At 39.6% G+C, this 26,405-nt stretch overlaps 1 protein-coding gene across 6 annotated transcripts in view; it reads right to left on the bottom strand.

Annotated features, from left to right (window-relative positions):
• CEP112 (centrosomal protein 112) overlaps positions 1 to 26,405 on the bottom strand; it is a 154,679-nt gene that overhangs the window by 15,314 nt on the left and 112,960 nt on the right. For 5 of the 6 annotated variants that reach the window (XR_011729896.1, XR_011729895.1, XR_011729898.1 and 2 more), the window contains 2 exons: positions 24,419 to 24,568; positions 457 to 546 (listed from right to left, as the gene is read on the bottom strand). Coding sequence is in view for 1 of the 6 variants with exons in the window: in XM_071764138.1 (XP_071620239.1) it covers positions 457 to 546; positions 24,419 to 24,568 (240 nt within the window). In the remaining 5 variants the exon portion in view is untranslated. The remainder of the gene's footprint in view (positions 1 to 456; positions 547 to 24,418; positions 24,569 to 26,405) is intronic. The other variant, XR_011729899.1, reaches the window with a different exon arrangement.

Below are 26,405 nucleotides of genomic sequence, written 5' to 3' on the forward strand. Positions count from 1 at the left end.
AAAACCTCTGATTCCACTGCAAGTGTCCAGAATAATGTTAGCACTATTAATCAGATGGAACTGTTTACAGACAACACGCCAGGACAATGAATGCATAAGATCAGGAATAAAGATTATTTCTAGCTCAGCTATTGTCCAATTATAATTCCCTTCATAGAAGCCATTAAACAGCAGGTTCAGAAACCTCTATTAAAACAATATATCCAGCTCAAAATATATGCCTCACTTAACAGCTTGAATAGTTGAAATACCAAGTCAAAATCCAGAGCATGAGGTAAGTATTTGCCTGTAGGGTTCAGACGCTTTAATTCTCTTTTATTACCGAAAGACAGAAAGGAAAGCTAGCTGAAAATTCTGCAGGAGAGTAGGTGCTTTTTGCTTTGAAGCAAGACATGACTTTAAACACTGATCCTCCTTGCCCAAGGGAAGAGGAGGAGGGGGCACAGCACCCAGTACCTGCTCGTGGGTCTCCAGCTCCTTGCGTTGCAGCAGCTTCTCCGCAGCCCGCGCCTGGATGCGGTAAGAATCCACCTCATCCTGGAGGACCTGGAACAGCATCAAGAGGGGCAAAACACGTGTGAGAAACAAAAAAAAAAAAAAGAGGGCACTCTCAAGGACAGCTTTTTAGCTGGGTTGCTCCCAGCCATACACAGGACAGCTGCCAAGTCATGACAGAGCCACCTGGGCCACCCTGGCTGCGGGCGGTTTTTCTGCACAGGTAGAAGCAGTGATGGAGTCATTAATCTGAATAATAGTCTTATTATAGGCTGCAAGCATTCCTCCTAAAAAGCCAATAAATATCTTCAAAGATTGAAAGGGAAATGGAAACACCGTAACAACTGCATTTGCAATTGCAAATGGCTCAGATTTTTATCATCTTATTGGTCCAACCTGTGCTTCCTAGGAACCCGTTTGCAGTGCACCAATAACTCTTTCCTTAAGCCAGAAGAATAATCCTCTCTCTGGAAAACCATGTCTGGAATTTGCAGTGAAAATGTATTCCATATTACTGAAACAGGATGCTTGCTGAGACAAGGGGCTCCCCTCCCTCCCACCCCTTAGTAAAGTCTAGCATGTGATCTCCAAATGAAGTATAAATGGCAATAAATAAAAGGAATACTATGATCATGTCACTTCCCCACAACTATCCAGTCTTTATTTAGAGTTCAGAAATAATCACTTCTGAACCAAGCTCATAAAATGCACTGACAAATTTATTTTGTCATTATTGCTCTTCTTATATATTTCTTTTTATGAAGGCAGTTCCTCAGAGCCTTGAACTTTTTGTTACATGCTTAACAAAAGAATGGTCATGCCCCAAGGAGCTGATAGTCTATGCTATTTCTAACACACCAAACAAACAATAGCAAGTTTCAAAGATTAGATTTTTTTTTCCCCCCAAGTTTCCTACTCATTGTTGAATGTTTGAATACACACTTAACATTTACTTACACATTTACTAAAAGCTTAGTTATGTTGTCAGCTTGAATAAAGGCATTGTTGGAGGCAAGTGCTGACTTGAAGCAAAATGCACAATGTGGATGGGAGATTGACACCACCACAGAGGCAGCCAGGCCAGCCAAGAGGGAATATTCTGATTTATCTTTTGTATGCCAAGAAATCAAGGCACTGCTAAACCAGTGGCTGAAAAGTGTGGTGCAGACTCAGGACCAGACCTGGGAAGGGAGATCAGCTCTAAGTGACACCCAAGGTGCCTCCAGGGGTGCTTTTTTAAAAAGCTGAGCTCCTTTTTGTAAAGGAGACCCATGAGTGCTCAGTGCCACATGGTGAGCACTTGCTTGCTTCAAGGAGAATACCTGTGCATCAACAAGAATCATGAAAAGTCCTCCCAGGACAAAGATTTAACATAAAAAACCCACAAACAACCCCAAACAAAAAAAAAAAAAAAAGCCCAACAAAACAAAACCTTGCTCTTTTCCACAGCACTGAAATACTGTGCTCTCAAATCATTTACAGGATAAAATTGCTATTGAGATAAGATAAGAGGACTACTTATGATCTTGCACATTGTTTTGAAGTGATGCCAGGCATTAACTTTAAAGTCTTCTAGCTGTAAAGCTATTACATGTTCTGATGCCAAAAAATTTAACCAGACCCAAGCATGAACTTCAAATCTGCCCAGGGACTTTTACACTATCACCTCTTCTGAGAAAAGTTGAAATCCAGGCTTTGAATATATAACCAGCCTTCAATAATCAACAAAGCTTGCAGTACCAGGGATTTGCATGAATATAATGAAATTTATGTGTGAACCCTGGGCTTTTTGTTTTCTTTTTTTTGTACACCTCGTTTTGTACAGTGAAACACAAACAAGAATACTTTGATTTGAAAACTAAAACCATCAAGTGATGCAATCAGAACAGTCAGAAGCAGCATGTTCTATCAGGAAAATCACAGCAGACTTTGACAAAAGTCCTGCCATGACTCCAAAGCATCCAGACACAACCACAACTCCCAGGATAAACCACAAAGGATGAGCCCTCTTCTCCTATTTTTTCCTTATCCACTCCAGACGTGCCAGGGCATGGGGAAAGAATGAGGAGGAAGGAAACCTCACTCCTCCTCAGCCATCCTGCTTGGCCTCTCTCCTTGAATTCAGGAGCAAGTTTCAGTCTTTCACAAGACTCACACAATGGTCAAGAGGTAGAATTTATACAGAGAAATGTGCCCAGATATCTATGTAAAATATGCCTCAGAGAACAGATGGATGGCACCCTCCATCCCAAAAATCTGCAGGCACTGAACACAAGATCCCAAATTATCCCTGGTAGGGCCAGCAAGTACCTGGGGGAAAGGAGGGAATCAGTGCACTGCTGCTTCCTTCCTTAATTCTCAATTTTTACTTATTTACAACAGACAACCCTTCTTTTTTTGCATTGATGTTCCTTTATATCTGAGGGTTTGCAGTGTACTCTAATTTAAGTTGGGAAATTTAATGACACTGGTTTTGTGGTCCACCTACCCAAGGCAGCATTTCCCAGCATGGAGCACACATTTTGTTTCATTATGAGAGAAGACAATGTCTTAAACAAGTACAAATTAGAAATAAACCATTTTTACTATAGCATACAAGTAGAGCAAACTGTTAGGGCTTGTAATTATCCATCAGTGGAACAAAATACACTGTATGAGTTTCCAGACTTCTCTGATCACATCAAAACTGGTTGCTGGTAAGTTTTGTATTGGGAAGCAGAAAAAAGAAAATAAAAAAAAAGCTTTAACTCCTCTGATCAATCACCTCTAACTTGACCAGTTTGGGGCTGTTGCTGTGTTGCATATCAGCTCTCTGGGTCACTTTGTAGAACCAAGTTTTTCCATGAGTAATTAATGTTCATTTGGGTATTTCAGCTTTCCTCTCAGCACAAGGACAAAAAACTAAACTCCAAAGAGCAGGATTTTATCAAAGCCATGCAGAAAACCCCCCAAAACAACCCAACATCAAAATCTCATGGTTGCTGCAGATTCCAGCATGTGATTAGCTCTGCAAACAGTAATTAGAAGTAAGCAAGTTTGTTGCCCAGGATATTAATTTTCGAGGAGGAATCACGATGGATGTCATGAATAATGTGCTTTTTTTGAAGATCACACTGAAAATTCTCTCTATTGTCAAAAAGCTTCATCTGCAGCAGCCAGAGCCTGAATGCTGATGGCTGCTTCTGAAGAGCCCCAGTGCCCTCAAATCTTTTTCTGTCTCTGACAGAGAAGCTTTTGTCACACAGAATACTCCTAAAAGCAGCAGACAGCTTACCCCAGGTACGTTGCTTCTGTAAAATTAAATAATGGGTTTGGGCATGTTTTGTTAAGAAATGCAGGTTTTTATTTTACAGCTTCAAAGTACCAGATTTGGTCCAGAAAAATAAGAGCTTAATGTTTAGTAATTGCTGAGATGAAGAAAAAATATTAAAAAAAAAATTAAACAGGTCAATTTTTAAGTGTCAAAAGGTTTTTTTTTCCTGAATGGAAAACAAAGCCTAACTTATTTAGTTCAACTTTTCCAGGTACAGAATTAATCCCCATTTCTCAGCTTTGCTAAGTTCACTTACATCACTCTTAAAATGAGAATATTTTTTTTCAGTTAAACCTGCTTTCAAATGCCATGTAAACATGTTTGCTGTTGAAAGTCTACACCATACCTGACCTTGGAAGTGCTTTGGGTTGGCCTGAGAACAAAGAACTGAAATGTTTCACTTTCCAGCCCAGATATCCTACACTTTGAAATGCACTTAAAAATGTAAATGAGATAATAAACTCTGCTGCAACAATGGGGGTGAATTACAGCTCTATGAAAGGAACATTCATGTGAATTATTTATAAAAATGGAAAGGATCCTGAAATAAAATCGTGTTGCAGATGTTTTGGTTGCATACAACCTTGAGAGACAGGAGAAGGATGGAAGGGAAAAGTCATGGTTTGGAGATCACACCATGGAAATCTTATGGTCAGATTTTGGGACCTCCAGTGGAGCTGATGGATGAGTCCATCACTGTCACTGGGATGCATGGAATATTGGGTACCAGCTCATACCAAAGGAGACAGGAAGACCTGGACTGAATTTCTGGGTAGGCACTTTTTAAATTATTCTACTGTGGCTCAATTATCACCAGTAAAACGTTTAATGAAGTTTATTGCAAACCCAGCTCTGGCCATGGTCACCTGGAGCTCTTTGGAGACAAGAGAGCAGCACATGGAGGGGGAGTTGGTGCCTGTGCAGCTGGCAGAGATTTGGGGATGATGCACAAGACCAGAGGAATTCAGCCTGAATTTATTTTTTTTTAAAAAAAGCCAAATTGCAAAGCATATAATTTTGACAAGGAGCCATAGAGAGACAAAAAGGTACAATTCCAGCATTACAAAATCCCTTCTCAAGGCAGGAATAAATTTTTGGCATTAGTTACAGGGCTTAATCTAAATCAACTAAAAGCTGGTAAGAGAAAAGAGTTCTAAGAATCACAAGAACAAGTATGAAATGGGAATATATGAAGGATTTAGTCTTTAATATTTGGAAACTGATTTGCTTATCCTTTAACCAGAGGATATTTTTAAGAAGAAGTGTTGGATTCCCTGAAAAAAAAAAAAATGTAGTCCTGCAGGGATTACATAAGGAGAAATCATTATTATTTTTCATTCCTTGGTACTGATGATTACTGTTAAGATACTGTACTTATAAAAGTGTGATGTTTTGCTTCTTCAACCTGAAATAATTTCCTACTTCTGGTGTGCTCCTGTGAGCAGGCAAAGCTTGATTCCTGCTCCCACCACATCAGTGGCAAATCTGGGACCACCAGGATTTATCTCTCTGGTACTGAGGGTTGAAGAAATAAGTGACATTTAGAAGGAAAGGGAAAATCTCCTAGAAAATATTAAAACCTCAAAGTATTTTTGCTTTGAAACAAAAAAGGGCCAGCAGGAAAGTCACTGCTCCTGGTGATCAGATCATGCCAGAGGCTTTTTTGGGTACATATATGTAATTCTTTTGACCATCCAGCAACTCTGCACACATGGAAGAGCACCTGTATCATGCAAAGACCTCAATATTTATGACCACTGCAGGATAATTCTACAACTACAGGTATTAACAGTTTGCACTTTTCATCTTCAAAGAATATTTCAAACGTTACCAAATTAATATAATTAGTTAATGAAAGATGCAGTAATAAAAGCCACCATAATTACCTACTCTAGATTTAATTATCTCTATACTAATGCCCACAGAAGAAGGCTTCCACTTTACATCCTCAAAACATGTGCCAACAATAATTCTGAATACAGGCCCCTCTTAAAGTGCCTTCTAAATTCAAATTAAATCCATTGATGTGTTTTCTCTCCCCGTTCATGAGAAGAAAATCCAGCTCTGGAACTCCAAAGAAAATCCATGCAAATATTAACAAAAATTACAGCAAGTTATGTTCCAGAAATACATATGGAAATGCTTTAAAATTTGGTCATAGATACATTCAATCTTCAGTGCCTTTATCTCTCCATGAAGCTGTCTGGCCAAAACTTCTCCTTTTTTCTACGTGGTCTCACTAATTACAGACTCAAATCCAACTTTTATTCAAAGAAAGCAGGTCAGGTATCCCATCAAAATTAATATCAGAATTTTTAAAGTCACCATCACTTTTGCTAAAATATTTTACAAAATATTTTATATTATAAAGAAAAATATTTATTTATAGGTGAATTTGCCTGAGTTTATCACTACTAGAAATAAATTGGGAAAACATTCCTATGGAGATCACTGATGTAACACCATGAGTCAGAGCACAACAAGTGTATGTTTAAAAAGTAAAGTACTCATGTTTCAGCCCAACTGCTGGTGCATCCTTAATGCTTTTTGGGTTCTCCAAGAGCTTTTGTCCCACTGATTCTGCTCCAAACCTCGGCCACTGCTCAATCTCTGCACTGCATTCCAGGCCACAACTGTTTGAAAACCTCCCCACTGAAATTTTCTCTTGTTTTTGGTGTAAAGCAAAGGAAATCTTATGGTTTTAACCTAATACATATGTTTGCTGTTCACATATGGCAAAATTCCTTTCTGGTGGGAACTTTTTCACTGTTGCTGCAACACACTATATATCCAAGAAGTCTCCTTTGATGTTGAACTATTGCTCCACTACTCATTACACTCCTGATTCAATATGAAAGGAAAATTTCTGTGGTTTTTGTTAAAACAATAGCTTTGGTTTTGCAAAGTTTTCCACAACCTATATGCAGGAGCCAACGTTACTGCAACAGAAAAGAAAACCTCCCTCTTATACTGAAAATATTTATGGTGTTTTAATAACAGAAATTATCCTTCCATGCTATAGGTAACATTACAATTACTATGATGACTGGACAGAAAATTTATGCCTTATTATTGCTCCTCAGGAGCAGAAATTAAAACACCTTCAGTGATAAGTTTTTTATCTCTAACACTTTCCTTCCACTGACTCCCAGCCTCTTACCATCAGGTCAGCTTCAATACACATGGGTGGGGGAAGGAAAAGTCCTGGAGTGACCAATCTGCACCATGAGCAATGAGAAAATGGCAAATCTGGGAAACTTTATGCCTGATATGGAACTTTAACCACTAAACACTATTTCATGAAGAGTGAATGTGAATTACAACATGGAACAAAAATGCTAATACCTTTATAAATGTGTCCCTAAAAGAGCTGGTTGCTCACTGTGATGGTTATGAAATAAAAAATGGGGTTTGGTTAGGAATAAGATAAAAGGGGTAATTTCCAGAGGCAAAAAATTAATCAGCTCCCACTTGGGATAATGTGAACACCCATGCACCAAGCACACTTGGAGGTCTGGTCCATTTTGGTGATATTTCAAACTGGGATCTTGCAAACCCACCCAAGCTTTGGCTCTGCCCATTCACCCAATCAAGAAGCTCCTCTTTGCATGGGTCTGCTGAGATTTGCCAGCAGGAGATGCCACTGGGAAGTGTAACAATTTATTCCCTTGAGGGGCTGTGGGAAGCAAGAAAGGGGCTCAGGAAGGAAGGGAAAAATCTGAGTCTAGGAACAAAATCGTCTCTTCAGTAGTAGCAAAATTTTTTTTGAAGTAACTTACTTAACATTAAAGAAACACAAATGCAAACTTTTTTCCAGTGTAGTAGACTCTAGTGCTTCACTATTCTCTTTTTTTGCAGGTCAGAAAGAGACTGATTGGCAGCATGAGATATGATTTGGCTTTTGAGTGGATCATCAGCATTAGTTCTAAGCACTCCCTTAATGCTCTCACATCAGACTTCATCTGGATTGCCAACACACATATTTTTTCCTGCTTTTTTTTTTTACCTATAAAATATCACTGTGTTTTCAGCATTTTCTGTAAACATCTACTTGATCTGATGAAAGTTTTAGACCACTTTTTTTGCCAAGTCTTTAGCCACATATCCCTAAAACACCTTGACAGCACAAGCAGAGCCCTTGGTAAGTTTGAATATTAGGCAAGGGCTTAAGCATTTTGCTGAGTCAGGGCTTGGCTGCCTGGCACTATAAACTCAATTCTTTTGAAGTGCAAAGGACGTCACAAGGCAGAGCAAGTCCTGCAAAGATCAAAATTCAAAGAAAACAGCAGTATAAACTGTAAAGTTAGGCTTTTTTTCTTTTTTTTTTTTTTCCAGGGGGAGCCAAGGAAGGAATTGTTCTTGCTTTGTTTTCAGTGGCTCAGGTGATGGGAGCAGGGGAAGGGAGGCAAGGTTCAAAGAGCAGCAATAAATTTGCTTTCATCTCCTGTCCTCAATGAACCACAAACCCCACCAAGCAGTTGCCATGTGGCAGCATTGCTGTGCCTGCTACCAGGGACATTTTCAGGTTGTTCTGATGAAGTCATTTGGAAAGCTCCTCAGCTGGGAAGAGTTACTGTAATGTTTACCTGGAGGATTTCTTGGTGTGCTTTTCAAACTGACTCTTCCTTTCTCCCAGCCTTCACCAGTTTCATGGTCAAGAGCAGGGGCAGAGGTTGCCCCAAGGAGAAAACTGCTGAACTTTTCCCCCCCTTGGCTCTTCGAGGTGTAGACAGGAACACTGATGGTTCCCATATCCCAGATAAATTGAATCTTTTAAACCCAAAGACACCGTGACATCTTAAGCACACACTTGTGAAGGAAAAGTTCAAAACTCCATTTTAAACCACTTATGAGAGGATTTACCCAGATCCTGCCTCATGTTCAGCTGACGCATTGTCAAAAACATTTATCACAAACCTTTTGAAGTTTCTTAGCTCCCCTCTAGTTATTAAAACTTGAACTGCAGAGTTTGTTATCAGCCTCCGAGCACACAGAAAATACATCAGGTATTTTTTAGGCAACTTTTCAGTCTGATTTTGAGACTATTCTACAAAATAAAACACTCCCAATCAGGTTAAGGTCTGACAGATACTGCAGAACAGGCGGAACTGCTGTGCCCCATTGAGCCAGAGGACAATTTTCATTGCCTAATTTCTATTTTATAAACCCCTTTGCAGTCAAAGGGAATGGCACAGAGTCTGCCTCTCTTGGCACAGGTCTCCTTTGAAGACCTGATGTCAGCCTCAAGATTTTTCTTGATTTTTTTTTTTTGTCTTGAATTTTTGATGCTCTCTCATAAGAACGTCTAAAATGTTGCCTGGGTGGACAGGCTGTGAAAAACTGCAACTGGAAATACAAATCAACCAGCAAAACACCTGGGTTTGCTGCTTGCTGCTTCCTTACCAGCTGCTTTGCAAAAATAAACAAAAAATTTGCAAAAATAAACAAAAAATTTGCAAAAATCAGGCGTTCGAGCAGAATTTCCTGCAATGATTTAGAGAACACCAGACTCATGATGGAGCAGATTTATCCATCACTTGCTGAACAAGGCAATCCTCTCACCCATGGGGGCTTCATTCCCAACTAAGTTTATCACCAAACTGCCACTTTAAGTGGGTGTTCAGAAACTTTACACCTGGAGAGGGACCAGAGGTTCCAGCAGACCCCTGGTGCTCTACAGATGTCTCCTTCAAATGATGTAGGAAGACCTGGAAATATAAACACTTCTAACAGGCTTTACCTGGAGGATTTCAGGCTTTACAAAGCATCTTATTCTGCTCTGCTCTTTTAAAAAGGAAATCTGAAAGGCTCAGCTATCTGTAATTAATAGGTTAACCTGCTGTCCAGTAAGAAAGAAAGAAAAACTATTTATTTTGTGCCACCATCTAGCAGTGAGGCCAATTTTGCTGGAATCCTTCCATTACATAAAATAAGATACATGCTCTTACACACAAACACACAAAGCAACCTAATAATGTCTTCATACCTTTCAAAGTAACCTTAATCAACAATATTACCTTGCAAGGCAAACCACTGCTTTTTGAACTGAACAAGAGTGAGCTTGACTCGACAGTGCCTGCACACTCAGTACTTGTAAGAGGTGAGAGGCAGCAAAGTAATAACTTCTAAAATTATGTCTGTAAGCCAAAAGTTGGGTGATTCTTGACAGGGGAGGATATACACTTGGAAACTTGGAAATTCTTTTATTCAAAGTCTTTAATAACCTCCAGCCTAATTACATTGCCAACAAGACATGATAATGCAACTGCTCCTATTTAAAAGTATGTATGAAAACTGAGCAGTTTTGAAGCCTGACTCTTTTTTTTCTTTCTTTTTGTTTTTTTTCTTTTCTTTCTTCTTTTTTTAAAGTCATGTTGAGATGAAGCTCATTTACTTAAAAAGAAAAAATGAAAAAGAATGTCCTCTGCAGCTGGTCAAACAGATTACAAAACTCTAATCTCACTAGCCTGAGGAAAATGAAAACTGTTTTTCAAGTATCTATTTTATAGAGGATTGACTTTATACTTTTTTAAAAGATGTATTACCATAACTGATCAGAACATCCCAGAACATCCCAGAGTGTTTCTGACCTAGTTAATCATATGCCATTACAACAGAGATACTTGCTGTCATAATGCTAATGTTTCTAAAGTTCTAAAATCCTTGAAGTTTTTTTTTTTTTTTCAAAATCAGACCTGGGTAAGATCTCTCTTAGCTTACTGGAAGTTTTTTCTTCCATTTTAGAGCTCTAGAATAATAGTGCAGAATATTTTAGACAGACAGGTACATAGACATAGAGCAAAGAACCATGTCAGGCTCCACAACCTATTTAGATGTTTCTGCCAGCTCTTCATTTTACTCTAAATCCTGCATAACTTTTCTGGGAGTATCCACCACCCTATTACTTCAGCTTAAAAAGGTCATGCAATGTAATATAAAATACTCCCAAAGGGTACACAAAGCCCAGAAACCCAACAGTGGGGACTGTTTTGCCTCAGCCCATCCCAAGTGCTAAGGGCACAAGGACTCAAAGAGCAACAAGGCAGATCCAGAGAATAAAAAAGCCATGGAAGACTATGAAAAGCAGACAGCTACTCCCATAATTGTCATCTTGCTGCAGAATGGGGAATTTCATAGAGAAAATCACCCTAAAGCTTCAGCCTGGTCTTCTTCTCTTTCCTGGGCATCTGTTAACAGATACCATGTCCCAGGAGATGGACACAGACTCCAGTTTGACCCAGCACGGCCACTTTTACAGCCCTTGAGCCAAAAATCATCCTTGTAGATCATCTTCTCCAGGACTTCCAAGTTTCAGACTGACAAGTGTCAAATCTCAATGTCCACAGTACACTTCAGTCACCATCCAAAATGCTCTGAACAGGAAAAACAACCCAACTGGTGTCTCCCAGTTCTAAAACCACTTGGTGGGAATGCTGCTGAGCATGTAGAAAATGCTACAAGAGTTCAACTGGCTGAGGAAGCCTTGATCAATGTTAAACAAATGCTGCCAAACCTTTTTGGCACATCTCAAAGGCAGGCAGGCTCTTTTCATTTTCTCTCTCTTCTTCTTTTTTTTTTTGGTTTTTTTTTAATATGTAAGTAGTTCCAAATATTCTTAGATGGATGACATTTTAAAAATGCAAAAGCATTACAAATAACAGAAAACAGATCAAGTCCTGAAGCACCACCAGTTTCTCATTTGTGCAGCTACATCTGAACATCTCTCATTAGACCTGGGCAGCACAAAGAGCAGAACTTCCCAGCTACTTTACACACACAAACTTTTCTTTCTCACAAATCAGACATCAGCTGCAGGAAAAACCAATATCTGGTGCAGTGTGAAAGAAGGATTCTCTGCTCTGCAGAGACAGGTTCTGCAAACAGAAAGAGAAGGGACATCCCAAAGGATGGATATAGAGACAGGTGCTAGCAATGAGCCCAGAAAAATGCCAAATTTGACCTGCAAATGTACATTTCCATGCCAGGACAGAGGGGAGACCTGGTGGAGAAAGGAAAAAGCAGCATGTAACCACTCAAGGCAAGTCTAAAAGTTTTCAGTGACAGCAAAAACCTCCCTGTATTTTTTGCCCATCAATTACTTCACATTTTCCCACGCCCCCCTTGCTTGCTTTTTGGATTTACAGAAATGTAAGGAGAAGTGATGTGTTATTCTGGAAGGAGGAAAGAAAAAAACACATCAGGTAGGAGTTGCTCCTTGGAGCTCATAGCTCAGCTGTGGTCAGAGGTGTTTCCAGGTATGCAGACAATTAAAATCCACTGATATGATTCAAATTGCTACAGAATCTTTAGTAATTGCTGCCTGACCTTGCTGAATTGCTAGGGCAAAACTGTAAAGGATATGAATGATCTGAACAACAATAGAAGAAATTTAAATAGAGCCATATTGAGACAAGCAATGCTTTTTTTCTGAATACAGAGACAGCCAGTGCATGTCTTAGATCCTTCAAGCTGCTCTGGCTTGATCCAACTGCACAGGTGTTCCTGCAGGTATCTAATGTTTGGGAGCCTGAATTTTGATTTATGCCATTTCATTCTGCCACTCCCAAGCTTCTCAGTAAGCAAACAAACTCACTTTTCATGTTCAGTTTTCTCCCAGTTGTACTTTCACCCTCTCTTACATCAGCAGCCTGGGGCTCCTTGGAGACTCACCCATGGGTATCATCCCTCCCTCAACAAGCACATCCTTTTCCTGGGTCTCCTCCAGGTTAGATCCTGGTGGTGGAAGGGGGGGATATGCTGGGTGAGAAGATAATCAGACTGGGAACAGGACTGGAAAGCCCAAACTGGGTCCTGGTACCACTTATGGTACCCATGGCAGTCCCTGGGCAGCCACGTAGAAAACACGAAGGAAAATATTACAGTGCTTCAGGATTTAAGGTCTTTTCAACAGTTCTAATGGAGAGAGAGATTGATATTCTACTGGAATTAAAATGTTGCATTCCTGAGGCAGTGACTCTCAGGAACTGGGATGAACTCTATCCCTGCCCTGCTGCCCACTGGGCAGGAGCACAGCCACCGTGCTTTCCTACACCACAGCATATCTGCAGGAAGCTTCAGTGCTGACATGTGCTAACTAATCATTTCCCAGGAAAAGGGATTTGGTTTATTTTCTCCTGATCTGGTTCTAGAAGAACTTCATTCACTCATTTTTGTTCCACACATGAAACAATTTGTTGTCAGGACACCACCGAGCGATGCTCTCCTTCCAACCTCCCCAGCAAGGGTCATTCCTCTGAGATGTTCTCAACTCTTAGAGAGCAAAACTGAGCTGGGACTTCATGACAAATCTCAGAAAGGGAAGTAAACAGCCCACGATGACTGTTTTGTCTTCTAAGGCCAACATGGACAGGCTTGAAATCCATGATCTCATGCCATGCAGGGCCAGGAAAATGGCATATTCAGGGCAGAGGTTTCCAGCATAAAAATACTGGTGAGGTGATCTGATGTGACTCTATTCACCTGCCAACAGTCCTGGCAGGAAAATAAACAGGTTCTGGGGATGAGCTGCTGCTGGAGGCAAAGCAGGAACCATCAAAAGAGCTGCCCTGACCTGTGAGGAACTGGCCCTTTTTCCTTTGAACTTCAGCAGATTTTAATGAACTCTTTGTACTTGGCAATCTGGGGTTTTCACTGAGGATGTGTTTCTCTTGAGGTGTGCCAAATGCAGGAGACATATTCAACATTAGAAATACAAATTTTGGGTCTTCTAGTGGATGGCAGGCAGTTCCAGCAGGTACCTTCAGCATTACTGCAGGTAACTGGTTGTATCAGGCTGGTTGGATTGGATGCAAACATGAACATGCCTCAGTACTAAAGGATTTGGGTTCATAATTATAAACATATTGACTTAATTGAAGTTATTGACTTCAGTGCTGTGAAAGCTTGAGCTAAAAATAAGTACAGCCAGTTTAAGCAACACGAGTTAAGAAGTGGTTGTGTCAGAGGAGTAAGTTTTTTGTTGTGCTTGACTAACCTCTGCATTATTGCTCTTCCAGTCCTTATCAGGCACTTTTGAAGGGGATATTGCCAAGAAGCTCATTTAGAGTCCTACATTTTATCTTGTAGGCAACACTTATTTCATTTTCCCGAGATTAAATTTCACAGACAGACCCCTGAAGAAGAAAACAGGTGAACTGTTTTTTCTCCATAAAATAGTCTCCTGATTGGAGGCTACCAGGCTTTCTGCAGAGGCCAAAGATACAAAACTACTGATGCCTGCACAGAAGAGCTTAAAAAAAAGCTTCTCAGTCTTCTCTATAAGCTCCAGCCTCAAATCCTTGGACTTTATGCATGTTTTCAAGGGTCAACGAATAAAAGATTCACAATATCAAACCCTGGTAAGCAAGGAAAAGAATCAACAGGGTGTGGATGGTGCAGGAATCAGCAACATGAAACCAACCCCAAAGAGCAGTGCAAGAGGGGGTGTGCACATCAAATGCAGACTCCACAAAAGGCTCAGACAATAATAGGCATTTTCTGTCAAACAAACCCAGCTTTTCACCTGATATATAAATGTACTAGGTGAATATATACAGAGAGCTTCCTTAGACTGCAAGGCAGCAAGGTGTGCTGGCCCTAACTGAAAATACTAATAATATAAATTTTAATGGGAGAAAGAAGAAAGTAGGATACACAGGAACAGTTTTCTCTGTTTCTGGATCCAGAATTTCCACTGCAGGGGGCAAGTCAAACCAATTTCCCTCAGGATGGAGGCACCTGAAAACTTCCTGAGGTTATTCTATTAGTGCCTATGCATTCTGTAAGCAGATGAACTCCTTCTTTTGGAATCCATGTCAAACCACAAGAACTGGCTGATAATAACATTCAATTAAAACGATCCCATTCTAGAAAAAAAATTTGGCTAAAAGCTCCATCTCCCCCCTCCTAGCTGGGCACAATAGGGTGATGGATGCTAGAAGGAAAGAGGAGAGGTTTAGCTCAAGGATCTGAAGGGTCAGGATTTGTAGCTTTAACCTCTTACATGAGCTTGTGAGATGAAAAAGCCACTTCTGTGAGCATGGAACTGTGAGAAAATCAGAGCCAGGACTCCCAAATACCCGAGCTGTGCTAATTACACAGATGTTTGGAAAAACCCAAGCTCTCCACTCGATGCATATTCCTGCCTTTTGATGTCACACTTGGTGCTGCTTCACACCACTGAGGGCTCAGTGAGAAAGGCAGAAGCTGCTCCCCTGCTAGGCTGCCTGGGTGAGTTTGCCATCTGATCTACTGAATCCACAGATAAAAGTCACTGCATACTTTTTTCCTTTTCAAGTACAGTACTGTAACTTGGAAAGTTCCTTTCTTCTCGACTCCACTGATGCAAGAAAGTGGCAGAAATATGGCAGCTTTGGCTGCTTTTCTTTAGTAGCTCTTTGTGACTCATCTTTTAATGCTAAGGAAACAATGGGTATTTTCATCTTGTATGGAAAAAAAAAAAATCACTTTAGGTATAGAAAATGAAGGCGATACCTTCCAAAAACTGGAAGGGTGCTGCTGACCACTTGATTCTACAGCAACCCTGCCTGAAAATACTGGTAAATAGTTACCCCTGTACAGGTATCAGATTCACCAGGTTTCTCTTGTTACACTTAAGAAAAGCCCAGCTATTAGGGAAATGGTAAATTTAACAAAGATATTTCTATTTCTCTGTCATCTGCCATTCAAAAGTGTTAAGCCAGTCAGTTGTTAAAAACCACCCTGACATTTGATCTGCTTGAGTTTCAGTTACATGTAAAGCTGGAGAGCCAGCAGAAAAATTCTAAATGGAATCTGAAGATTTTCTAAAGTCAACATGCATTTTGGGCAGAGCATTGGAATGTACAAAGCTGAACTCCTCAGTGACTCTCTGCTGCTGAGCTCCTGGAGCAGTGAGCACCCTGCTTAGGAAAAAACCCAAACCACCCTATAGGAGATCATCGAGTCTAATAAATAGATAAATAAAGAGATAGATAAATAAATAGATGAACAAATAGATGAATAAATTAATAGATAGATAAATAAATAGATAAATATATAAATAAATAGATAAATAGATAAATAAACAGATGAATAAATAGATAAATAGATAAATAAACAGATGAATAAATAGATGAATAGATAAATGAATAGATAGATAAATAGATAAATAGATGAATAAATAGATGAATAGATAGATAAATAGATAGATAAATAAATAGATAAATAGATAAATAAATAGATGAATAGATAAATAGATAGATAGATAAATAGATGAATAGATGAATAGATAAATGAATAAATAAATGAATAGATAAATGAATAGATAGATAAATAGATGAATAAATGTATAGATAAATAAATAGATAAATAGATAAATAGATGAATAGATAAATAAATAGGTAAATAAATAGATAAATAAATAGACAAAAAATAGATAAAAATATAGATAAGTAGATGAATAAATAGATAAATAAAATGTTTACACAACTACTGGAAATTGTGTAGGTCTGCAGGAATCAGCCAGTGCAACCTGGTGCTCTTTCTTTTTGTTTCTGGGATGAGCCCCACCATAAGAGAGATATCTACAGGAAATGTATGTTGATAAGTAGGCCAGGACCACATCCCCAAATCCCTATTTGCCAACCCCTGCAACTTGTGTTACTCTGCCAGGCTTGAAAAATCCTCACTGCAGAGTGCGAGATGTTTGCGGGCTCGGGGAGCTTTGCTTTGAAGCTGTCATTTTCTCCAGCAATCTTTTGTTGGTTGAAGCTGTAGTTCACACATATTGTGTTTCCACCTCCACGGCTGGAGAAGCCCTGGAGTCATTGCTGTTCCAGGAGCAGGGAAGGAGGCTGTGTTCCAGGAACTCACTGGAACTGGAACAAAGAACAGCCCTTGGAAAGGCTACACGATTCTATGCTCAGACTGTTTTACAGATGCCCTGTGTTTGGAGGACATGAGACACTTCCTTTTAGCTTGATCTTTTTTTTTTTTTTTTTTTTTTTCATTTCTCTCCCCCTGGGAACTTCAGGGTATCTCCCCAGCTCTGTCTTTCTAAGCCCCACTTTCCCCTCCACATAAAAGTCCCTGGGCTCTTTGGAGACTAAAACGGCTTTGAAATGCAACAATAAACTGGAACCATCACAGCAGCCTTAAAAAGAGAAAAAAAAAAAAAAAAAAAAAAGCTGATTTTCATTTTCTTATATCATAAAACATTGACTGCCCTTCTTTATGAGCTGTGTAGGCTTATGGCAGTCTTACTTAACACTTACTAGTGAGAGTATTTTCTCTGTGCTTCTTTAATCACCTAGGATGCCACTCAGTGTTACTACTCCTGTCTTGTCAGCTAAAAGCCTGAAATTTATGGCTTGGTTTGAATTCCTTCTCACCATTTTACAAGTGCAAAATCAGTGTAGTCCAACTCATTAAAAGGAACTGATAGCTTAGCTATGGAAGACTTCATATTTTGTTTTGCATTTATGGAATATTTCATTCCATAATTTGGGGACTGGTGGATGGAAAGTGGCACCCCTTTTGGGGCTAAATAAAAAATAAATAAAAAAAAAAAGAATAAAAAGGACTTCATGCAGCAAAGTGCCTTCTGGAGGGAAAGCAAACCAAAAAAGATAATGTAGGAAAAACTGAAAATACAAACTGTTAAATCTGCCAGATAAAACTGGACTGCAGTTCAGAGGACCAGGCAAGCACTGGTTCTAGTCTTTCATAAAACTTGTATGATTTTGCTGTTGGCCATGGCAAGTTCTTCAATGTGTTGAGACATGAAAAGTCAAGAAAAATGCCAGAGTGCAAAGCTTGCTGCAGGAAAAAAAAAAAAAAAAAAAAAAAAAAAGATGACTCAATTCTTTGTCTCACAGAGCATGTCAAAGATATTATAAAGTACTTACAGATGCTCAGCCACTTGGATTGCCTGATCAGCCAAACATCTGAAACCCTGTAATTTTGAAGAGAAGGTACTGAGCTTTCAGACAATGAAATAATTTCTGTGGCAACAGAAAGAGATGATTTTGAAAAGGAGAGAGGACTTTTTAAAATCAGAATTTCAGTTGTGACCAACAACTCCCTGTCCTTAACATGAAAGCCAGATTATTTTTTTATCATTTACAATGAATGTGCCAGGACAGGCTTTTAAAGATAACCATGCAATGGAATTAAGGGAAAGAGTATGAGCAAGACTTGAAAACCTTGGGGCTAAACCCTCATTTCTCTAAGAGACAGAAATTTGGTTGAAACTACAATTCATATAACCAAACACTGAAAAACAGGTGCCTCAGAGTTTGGACCCCATGCAAAAGAGAAAATAAAACCATGTAAGACCTGCAGGTTTCATTTTGGTTTTGGAAGGCATGACCTCCTTTGCTGATCCAACAGAATAGAGGCAATTATGAGGAAGATAATTTTATTTGCCTGCTAAATTTTAATGCCTGCTTTCCAATGCTAAGATAAAAAAGTTGGTGCCTTGTAATCCTCTCCTACTAAAAGACACTGCAGCCCCACTGGTATTATTACAGACTAAGGTTTCCAACTAAGAAACAGAGATCTATGAAAAATCATAGAATCATAGAATTATCTGGGTTGGAAGGGACCTCAGAGCTCATCAAGTCCAACCCCTGACCCACCGGTGCAGTTCCCAGCCCATGGCACTGAGTGCCACATCCAGGCTCTTTTTAAATGTCTCTAGGGATGGAGAATCCACCACTTCACCGGGCAGTCCATTCCATTGCCTGATCACCCTCTCTGTAAAAAAATTCTTTCTGATATCCAGCCTAAATCTCCCCTGGCACAACTTAAGACTGTGTCCTCTTGTCTTGTTGAAAGTCGTCTGGGAAAAGAGACCAACTCCCACCTGGCTCCAACCTCCTTTCAGGGAGTTGTAGAGAGTGATGAGGTCTCCCCTGAGCCTCCTCTTCTTCAGGCTGAACACCCCCAGCTCTCTCAGCCTCTCTTCATAGGGCCTGTGCTCGAGTCCCTTCACCAGCCTGGTTGCCCTCCTTTGGACCTGTTCCAGGACCTCGATATCCTTCCTGAACTGAGGGGCCCAGAACTGGACACAGGACTCGAGGTGTGGCCTCACCAGGGCTGAGTACAGGGGCAAAATGACTCCATGTATTTAACATCAAGATGGTCCCTTAAATCTATTTCACCAGGCCAAATGATTTCTCATGGCAATGTTTAGCCACAAAGCAATGAGATGGCTTTGAGGTCCCTCTGGAGTACTCTGTGACACACAGACATCTCTGAGGACCTTCAGTGAGTGACAGAATTTGGCATTTCTGTGGCCATCCAACCATCACCCAGAGTAATTCACGTTCTGACCAGATGCCTTGTAAGACACGAGGCAGTGTCAGCTTCAGCAGGGAAATGCTGACCTCCTTTTTACAGGCACTGGTAGCTAAAATAAAGCCAACTTCAGGCAAGTTGAAATAAAACGTGGAATATTTTTATAAAGCTTATAAATAATGTGGGTCTTACTGGCAAAAGTTGATTGCACAGCTACCCAACCATCACCAGCTAACCCTCCTGCTTCTATTCCTGCTGGAGAGGAGAGCAAGTCAAGACTCACTTAATATATTTTTAAATAATATATATCTTGACTTTATCCTATGTTTTAGACTTTGATTTTCTGTTTACACTAAGCTTTCAGGGTTTTTTTCCCCAATTCATGTCCTATCAGTTACACACAATCTTCTGAACAACCCATTGTTCCAGTCTTTCTCCTGAAAACACAAAGAAAATGCTGAAAATGCAAATTATTCCTCTTTTATTTGCCACGGCTTGGAAACTTGTCAGCAGCCTTAACAAAAAGGCAAAGGACTGATATGGTCCAGCTCTCTCAAAGGGGTCTGGACTGAACTTGTTATGTGGGTTTAACACTGGGCAATTCCATTTCCAAAATTATTCCAGATTTGTCCCTGTTTGGATCCTGAAACCATTCCTGCAGAAGGGCTGAGACACATGGATCTGAACCTCAGGAGTCCTGAGTTACTTTGCATCTTTGCCACAAACTTTGGACAAAGTCAAGGCTCTCCCTTTCAGTGTCTCATTGGTAAGATAAGACCAAAAAATACTTTTTCTGTCCTCCAGATCAGGGCAATTCAGGCTGGCTGCTTCCCAGTGCCTCTCTTCCCTTAAGGAGCACTAAGGACATCTAAAACCCCCAGAGGTAGCTTTGCTTGGGACTTTTAAACCAACAAATGACAATATCCTTTGTAATTACAAGTGGAATTTGCTAATAAACACTGTGGATAATGAAACTTAACTGCACACAAAAATCAGCTTGTTCACAGAATTTTTAAAACCAGTTTTCCTGATACACTGCATTTTAGAGATGCTGATAAATACCATCAGTATTTTATGGTATCATCTGTGTGTTTTGACAGCTACTTTCTGAAAACAAAGATATCAGCTGCCCTTCAGCTGCCAGTTCTGAATACTTTAAAAAAAGAAAAAAAACAAGGTTTAAAATAATTTGTTTTACTTTTAGTAGGAACCAAACATAAAAAGGGAACATGCAGTGAAACCAGAAGAACCTGTGGGCAGGAGTGTGGCCCTGGCACAGAGTATTTTGTTACATTTGCCTTGAGAAATTTCACTGGTAAAACCCTTAGTCCAACCTTTGCAGAGAGGAAATTATCTTTCTACTTCAAGATACATCAGTATCTAACAAACACCTACTATTAAAACACTTAATGGCCACATGGGTCCAGAAAATTTAAAACGAGTTTTCTCTTTTGCTCAGACAATAAAACATATTTTTGATCCCCCCCCCTCCCCAACATTAAAAAACTTAAAGAAAAACAACTGTTTCAAGATTTTTCACATGAAGAGGAACATTATTATATGACATTCTTTCCTAGAAATCTTTTAAGTCTTATTTATTAACAGAATTAATCTGATCACAAGCTGGCTGACACACAAAGTGTTGAAATATGTCCTCTTCAAACCATGTTTTGCTAATGAAATTTTGGTGTTAATTCAGAGAACACAACAGAATACTAGAATCTGTACTAGGAGCCAAACAACAAATGTGGTTCCTCTGGCAAGAAAAGCCCCATTTTCTCCCTGTTCTGTTGTGGCTTTGTCACTGTGTTCTCTCCATCATCCATTTCTTTCCAGATTCCACTTTTTGATGTGGAGTCCCCACTTGGCCATCAACTTCTCCAGTAAAATGCTCTGAACGTGTTTTTGCAGTTCCAATCCCAAAATCCAAAAAGGATTTAAGAAAAAAGTTCAATTAAAAAAACCAAACAAAACCAAAACAAAAAACACCAACAAAACAAAACACAAAAAAACACCCCAACCCTAAGGCTGGAATTTCATAAATAACCTCAAGGTACCTCTCTAATGCCATCAACTTTTCTGAGTCCAGCCAGTACCCACTGCCAAAAGCAGCAGCAGCAACATTAGGTAAATGCTCTGCCCATTTGACAGTGCTGAGCTCTGGGTTGTTGTGGCTAGATTGCTATCAGGCTGCCAGAAAACCAGCTTAAATTTAACCTTAATAAGTTTACACTACACTTCAACAAGCCCTGTAGCTCCTGCACAGCCCTTCTCAGGAGCTTGGAACCCTGGAGGGTGGGTACCAAAATCCCAGGCTCAAGCATCCCCAGTGGGTTAAGAGACCTGGCAATTTAAGCAGCTTTTCCAAGCATCTGCAGGGCATTAATATAATTGTGCTCCCAACTAATCCCATGGGATAAACCAATGGTTCCTGATCTTTGAAGTCTAAGCAGATGAGAGGAGGAGCACGGCCTGGAGACCAGGTGAGCTTTGCTGGATTTGCCCCATGCCAGGCCAACCATGGTGTCCTTGGACTCTGCTCCAAACAAGTCCAGTCCTGGGAGGTTCAAAGCAAAGATATCCACGGGGGACTGAAGGGTGAGCTGTGCTTTTTGGGATCATTCCCTGTGCCAAGACTCTTGTAATCCCAACAGCAGCAGGAGCCCTTTGTCAGCCCCTTGCTCCTCTGAGCATCATCCCATGGCATCCAAATTGCTCCCCCACAAGAAAGGGATGTGCTGAGCCAAAATTTTCTCCTGGTTTTAGGACTCTGACAGGTTGTGGTGTGACCCCAAATACAAAGTGCTTTAAGCATTTGCCTCCAACTGACCCAAAGTGCAGCCAGCTCAACCCAAACTGGTTGGCTCAGAGTGAGGTTTTTTAGGTTGTCGAAAGAAACAAAAAGTTCTTAAAAGTTTCATTTGTTCATTTTTCACCAGTGCTTAAGATCCTATGCTAAAAAAAATCAAAACTAAAACGATAGATAGAATTTTGAAATAATAACAACCTGGAAATGTTTCATGAGCAAAAAAGAGTCAGGAACTTGAATTAATATCAAAATCATGTATTATAGCATCCACATCTGGAGATCCCTTTACTGACTAAATCCAAAACTTCACTCAGAGCCAGTTGGTTTCTGTAAAAATGTATTTCTCCTTTTGAAAGGAAATAATAATTGGAAGGTCTTACAGGAAGTCACCCAATACCATATAGAGGAAATTGCAATCTGTTCCTCAATTTTAGTTTAAATCAATGTTATATTTAGCAAATACCCATTTTTTAAATGGTAGTCTTCTCAACAGCTTACACTATAGTAAGTCTTCTCAAAGGCTTATGTTATATTAAGAACTGCTTTGTCTTCACAATGTTTCTTTAATCATTCCCTCAAAGTGTTCAGCATGCCCTAGGTCAGGTATTGTTCCCTGTGTCCAGGACATTTAGGATTCCACTTTCACCAAAACCACTTCTTTTTGCCCCAGGCTAATAAAAAGCAAAGTATTTCTGCATGTGTTCATCTAGAACTATGTGTGGCTCTCAAAAACACTAAATGATTGAATATTAAAACCACTTCTGCTTCCAGAAGCACACACAGCACTTTACCTTCCGAAGAATTTTCTGTACTGGCTCGCAGGAAATTTCCACTAAATCAGTGCTTTTAAAAGATTTTAATAAAAAAACATAATATTAATTACACCAAACAAAGTTCAAGAGCTCCAAGCATAACAGCTCCTGCAATTTCTTCCCCAGGCTGACCAAATCATACAAAAAAATACTCACAGCAACAGTGTTAAAAACTCTCTGGGACACTGCTCAGGACTCCCCTCTAGTTTTTTTGTATTTCATCACATTGTGAGGAAATAACATCAAAATTCAGTTTATAAGAGCTGAGCACAGATTTCCCCAGAGAAAGAATTCATACAACCTATCATCATTAGTGTTCAAAAGCATATTGCAAATATATATATATATATTTATAATTCCAGAAGGTACCATACATGCCACCTGTTGAATTACAGTGTATTCCTGACTACATGGAGGACTATTCCACTGCCACAAGGCTTCTGTGATGGCCACTGGAAAAGTGGACACCTACCAACAGTACCTTTGCCTAAGTGGCAAAAATCCACCTGTTCCCCCCAAAAATGCAACTTCACTATGACCAATTTGCAGTATCCTAATTTTATTATCCTAATGCTAATAAAAACTGCCTCTGGTGATTCCATGTGGATTACATCTTACAGCCAGCATTTTTTTTAGTTATGCCTTTGACACAAGAGACTAAAGAATGAGCAGAAAGGAAACTCAACAAACACAAATCAAGGTATTTTCCTTAAGGAAAAAAATAAATCATTAAACAATTCACAAAAGAAAAGAAAAGGAACACTCTGCAGATGGTGAGGTAGTAATGTCAGCCTAATTTCATATGCAAATCATTTAAATACTGAGGGCAATCTCATTTGTGCTAAAACTGAAAATCAAGTAGTTCCAATATAAAAGAACTCCCATGGTTTCTTTTCTGCACAAAAAACTTAGAAAAACTGTAGGAGTTCATTTTTTCAAGAGTTTCTAGATTTAACAACAGAGTTATTTGTTTTGTACTAGTAAATGTTTTTTTTTAAGAAGAAAAAAGGAATTTTCTCCTTCTATACAACTTTTAATGAAGTGTTTTGGTTGTCGACCTTAGCAGATTAAATAGTTTTAAAAATCTTTGAAAGCTCTGAAAGGAAAAAGAATTCAGCTTTCTTCTGCAGGAGGGATTCTCTGCAGCCACTTGGAATCAGGGTCTGAAAGCAACAAGGAACTGAGCCCCAATAGTCAGAACTCAGTCTCTTAAAGCTTCTTTGAAAAAGGGCAGAGAATGCAACATGGATGAAAAATACACAGAAATCCAGTGTGAAAATGTTGGAAATAACCATTTGATTCCACTTATATTTAGCAGAGACTTCTTGCAGCCTTAAACACCAGAGCTGAGATGTTCTGATGAACCCAAGCTGATGCCCAAGCCACACTGCTGGCTCACAGCAACTCTGCCCTCCTATTTATCACCTTTCTTTCAATCCCTGGAAAGAAGTTAAAATATCTGAGTATTCAAAGAAAGAGGACAGAACAAATTTTGAGTATTTGACCAAAGTGGATGGATTAGATTTGCCAAACCCAAAGGTTTTATGCAGGATATGAGCAGCTTGAGGAAAGAGCCCGGATCATCCAACACATCAAAGCCAAGGTCCAGCGAATTAGTGAGCTTTGGGTGAACAAGAGCAACCTGCATTCACCTGCCCACTGCAGAACTTTCTGGTGCCACTCAAAGAGTGACTCCAATCCCCAGATTACCTTGAGTGCTCTCTCATTATCTGTAATCAGCTGGTGCTTCTTATCTTCCAACTTTTGTACAACTTCCTGGAGCCGCTGCTCTGCGGCGAGCTGCTGCCGGCTGCTCTCCTCTGTCAGAGAGGAAATGGTTGTCTTAAGTTCAGCTATGATCTAAAAAGAAAACAGCATGCTAAAAATCTCTCTTCAGCAAAAGGCAGGTGTTTTGCATGTTTTTAGTGGCATTGGCAAACTCTGCTCTGCAAGAGGGATAATTCCGACGAAGGGAGCGAGCGCGAAATCCCGCGCGGGGAAAAAACAATCCTGGAAGGTTGCAACTGACAAAGATTGCTGAACAGAAAATATTTGGGAAGGGTTTTCCACTAGGACGTTCCAAAATATTTACACAGGAGAACAAAACACATCTGTGGTGTTCAAAACAGAGCATGATCCCAGTCCTCTACGGCACTGAAACCAGCGCTGCAGACCTACATGGCTTCAGTGGTGGTTGTTTGCTAGAATACTTTATGGCTTCATATTGCAGATAAAAACCCCAAATTTACATACTGGACTGAAAGTTAAGCTTGATAAGTGACATTTCTGAGCTGCTGAAGGAACATATGCTGCTCAGCAATACAGTGGGGACCTCATCAGGACCCCTAAATTAGACCTTTAACATGATTCACTCGTGATTTGTTGAAATGTATTTGTTTCACCTTTTTTATCACTGTGCAAAGTTATAATTAAAGCTGATCCTTCAGGCATACTTAGAGAATTTCATGCTGACATGCAAGTCATCACCCAGCAAAGCACTTAAACATCTGGGCGAGTCACTGACTTTAATGGATATATTCAAGCTTTAGGTTAAGCTGCTGCAGCAGCATCAAACAGTCTAATGCTAAAATCACTTCAGCACCCAAGCATTTCAGGGAGAGAACTGCCAGAATGCTCAGACTTGTGTTTGTGAGGTCTCCTCATCAGTAAAAAAATACATAAATACACTAAGGCCTCAGAGTTCTTGAAAAAATTGGATATTTTCTATTTAGAACTACTAGCAGGATCTAGGTCTAACTTAGTAAGAAATACTCTACAAATGGAAGTACTAGAATCTAGAAAAAAAAAAAACAACTAGAAAAGGGCTGATTAAAACCTTACTGTAAATGTATTTAACCCGTTTTACTACCTGAAAATCCCAGAGAGCAACAAAAGATGAGGAAAACCTCCATGGGTAATTCCCATATTTCTTTTCTAAAACCAAAAGCATATTAAAAAAGATAATATACCAACCAAAGGGAAGGCTATGCACTCAATGGAATCAGTGGGTCAAAGCCCAGAGATTATATAGGTAGCTGTTAACTAAAAACAATCCCTTTAATATAAGACAAAAGTGAAATGTAAAGCTTTTACTGGGTTAAGACTCTGGACTAGTATTGGAGTTCTGAAATGCAGGCAAATAAATTTCAGCAGGAACTGATGGAGAAAGATCTGCTTTGTGCAGTACTTTTCAGAGAGGGGAAAAAAAATATATCTGTTGACTTTGTATAAACTTCAGAGGAAATTTCTTGAAATATCTGCTCTGTGTGGGTGTTAAAAGTGAATGTTCCAAGAGGCCACTGAGAGTAAGATTAGACAGATGTTGTCAGCAACGTGACCACAAGAAAAGTTGCAACTGACCTATTATTAATACTGAGCTACAGAAAAAACTATGTTCAAGGAACTTCAGAGATTTGATTCAAACCCACAAAAGTAAAGAAATTCAGACACCAGGGTGAAACTCATGTATTGTGCCAAAGAGCTCTGACATACAATGTGTGTGGTGTGTCTGCCACAGAACACCAGTTCTGGTCACTGGGTCCATCTCTCCCCAATAAAGAGAACAGTGTATTAGCTACAGCAAGGCTTGGCCAACATGGCAAAAAAGAAAGTCTCAATTTTTCCATTTCCAGACTATTCTACAGGCCAAAAAAATTCGCTCTGATAAAACCTATTATGATATTTTGGTTAAAAAGTT

This window comes from Heliangelus exortis, chromosome 20, assembly GCF_036169615.1.
Source record: "Heliangelus exortis chromosome 20, bHelExo1.hap1, whole genome shotgun sequence".
NCBI lineage: Eukaryota > Metazoa > Chordata > Aves > Apodiformes > Trochilidae > Heliangelus > Heliangelus exortis.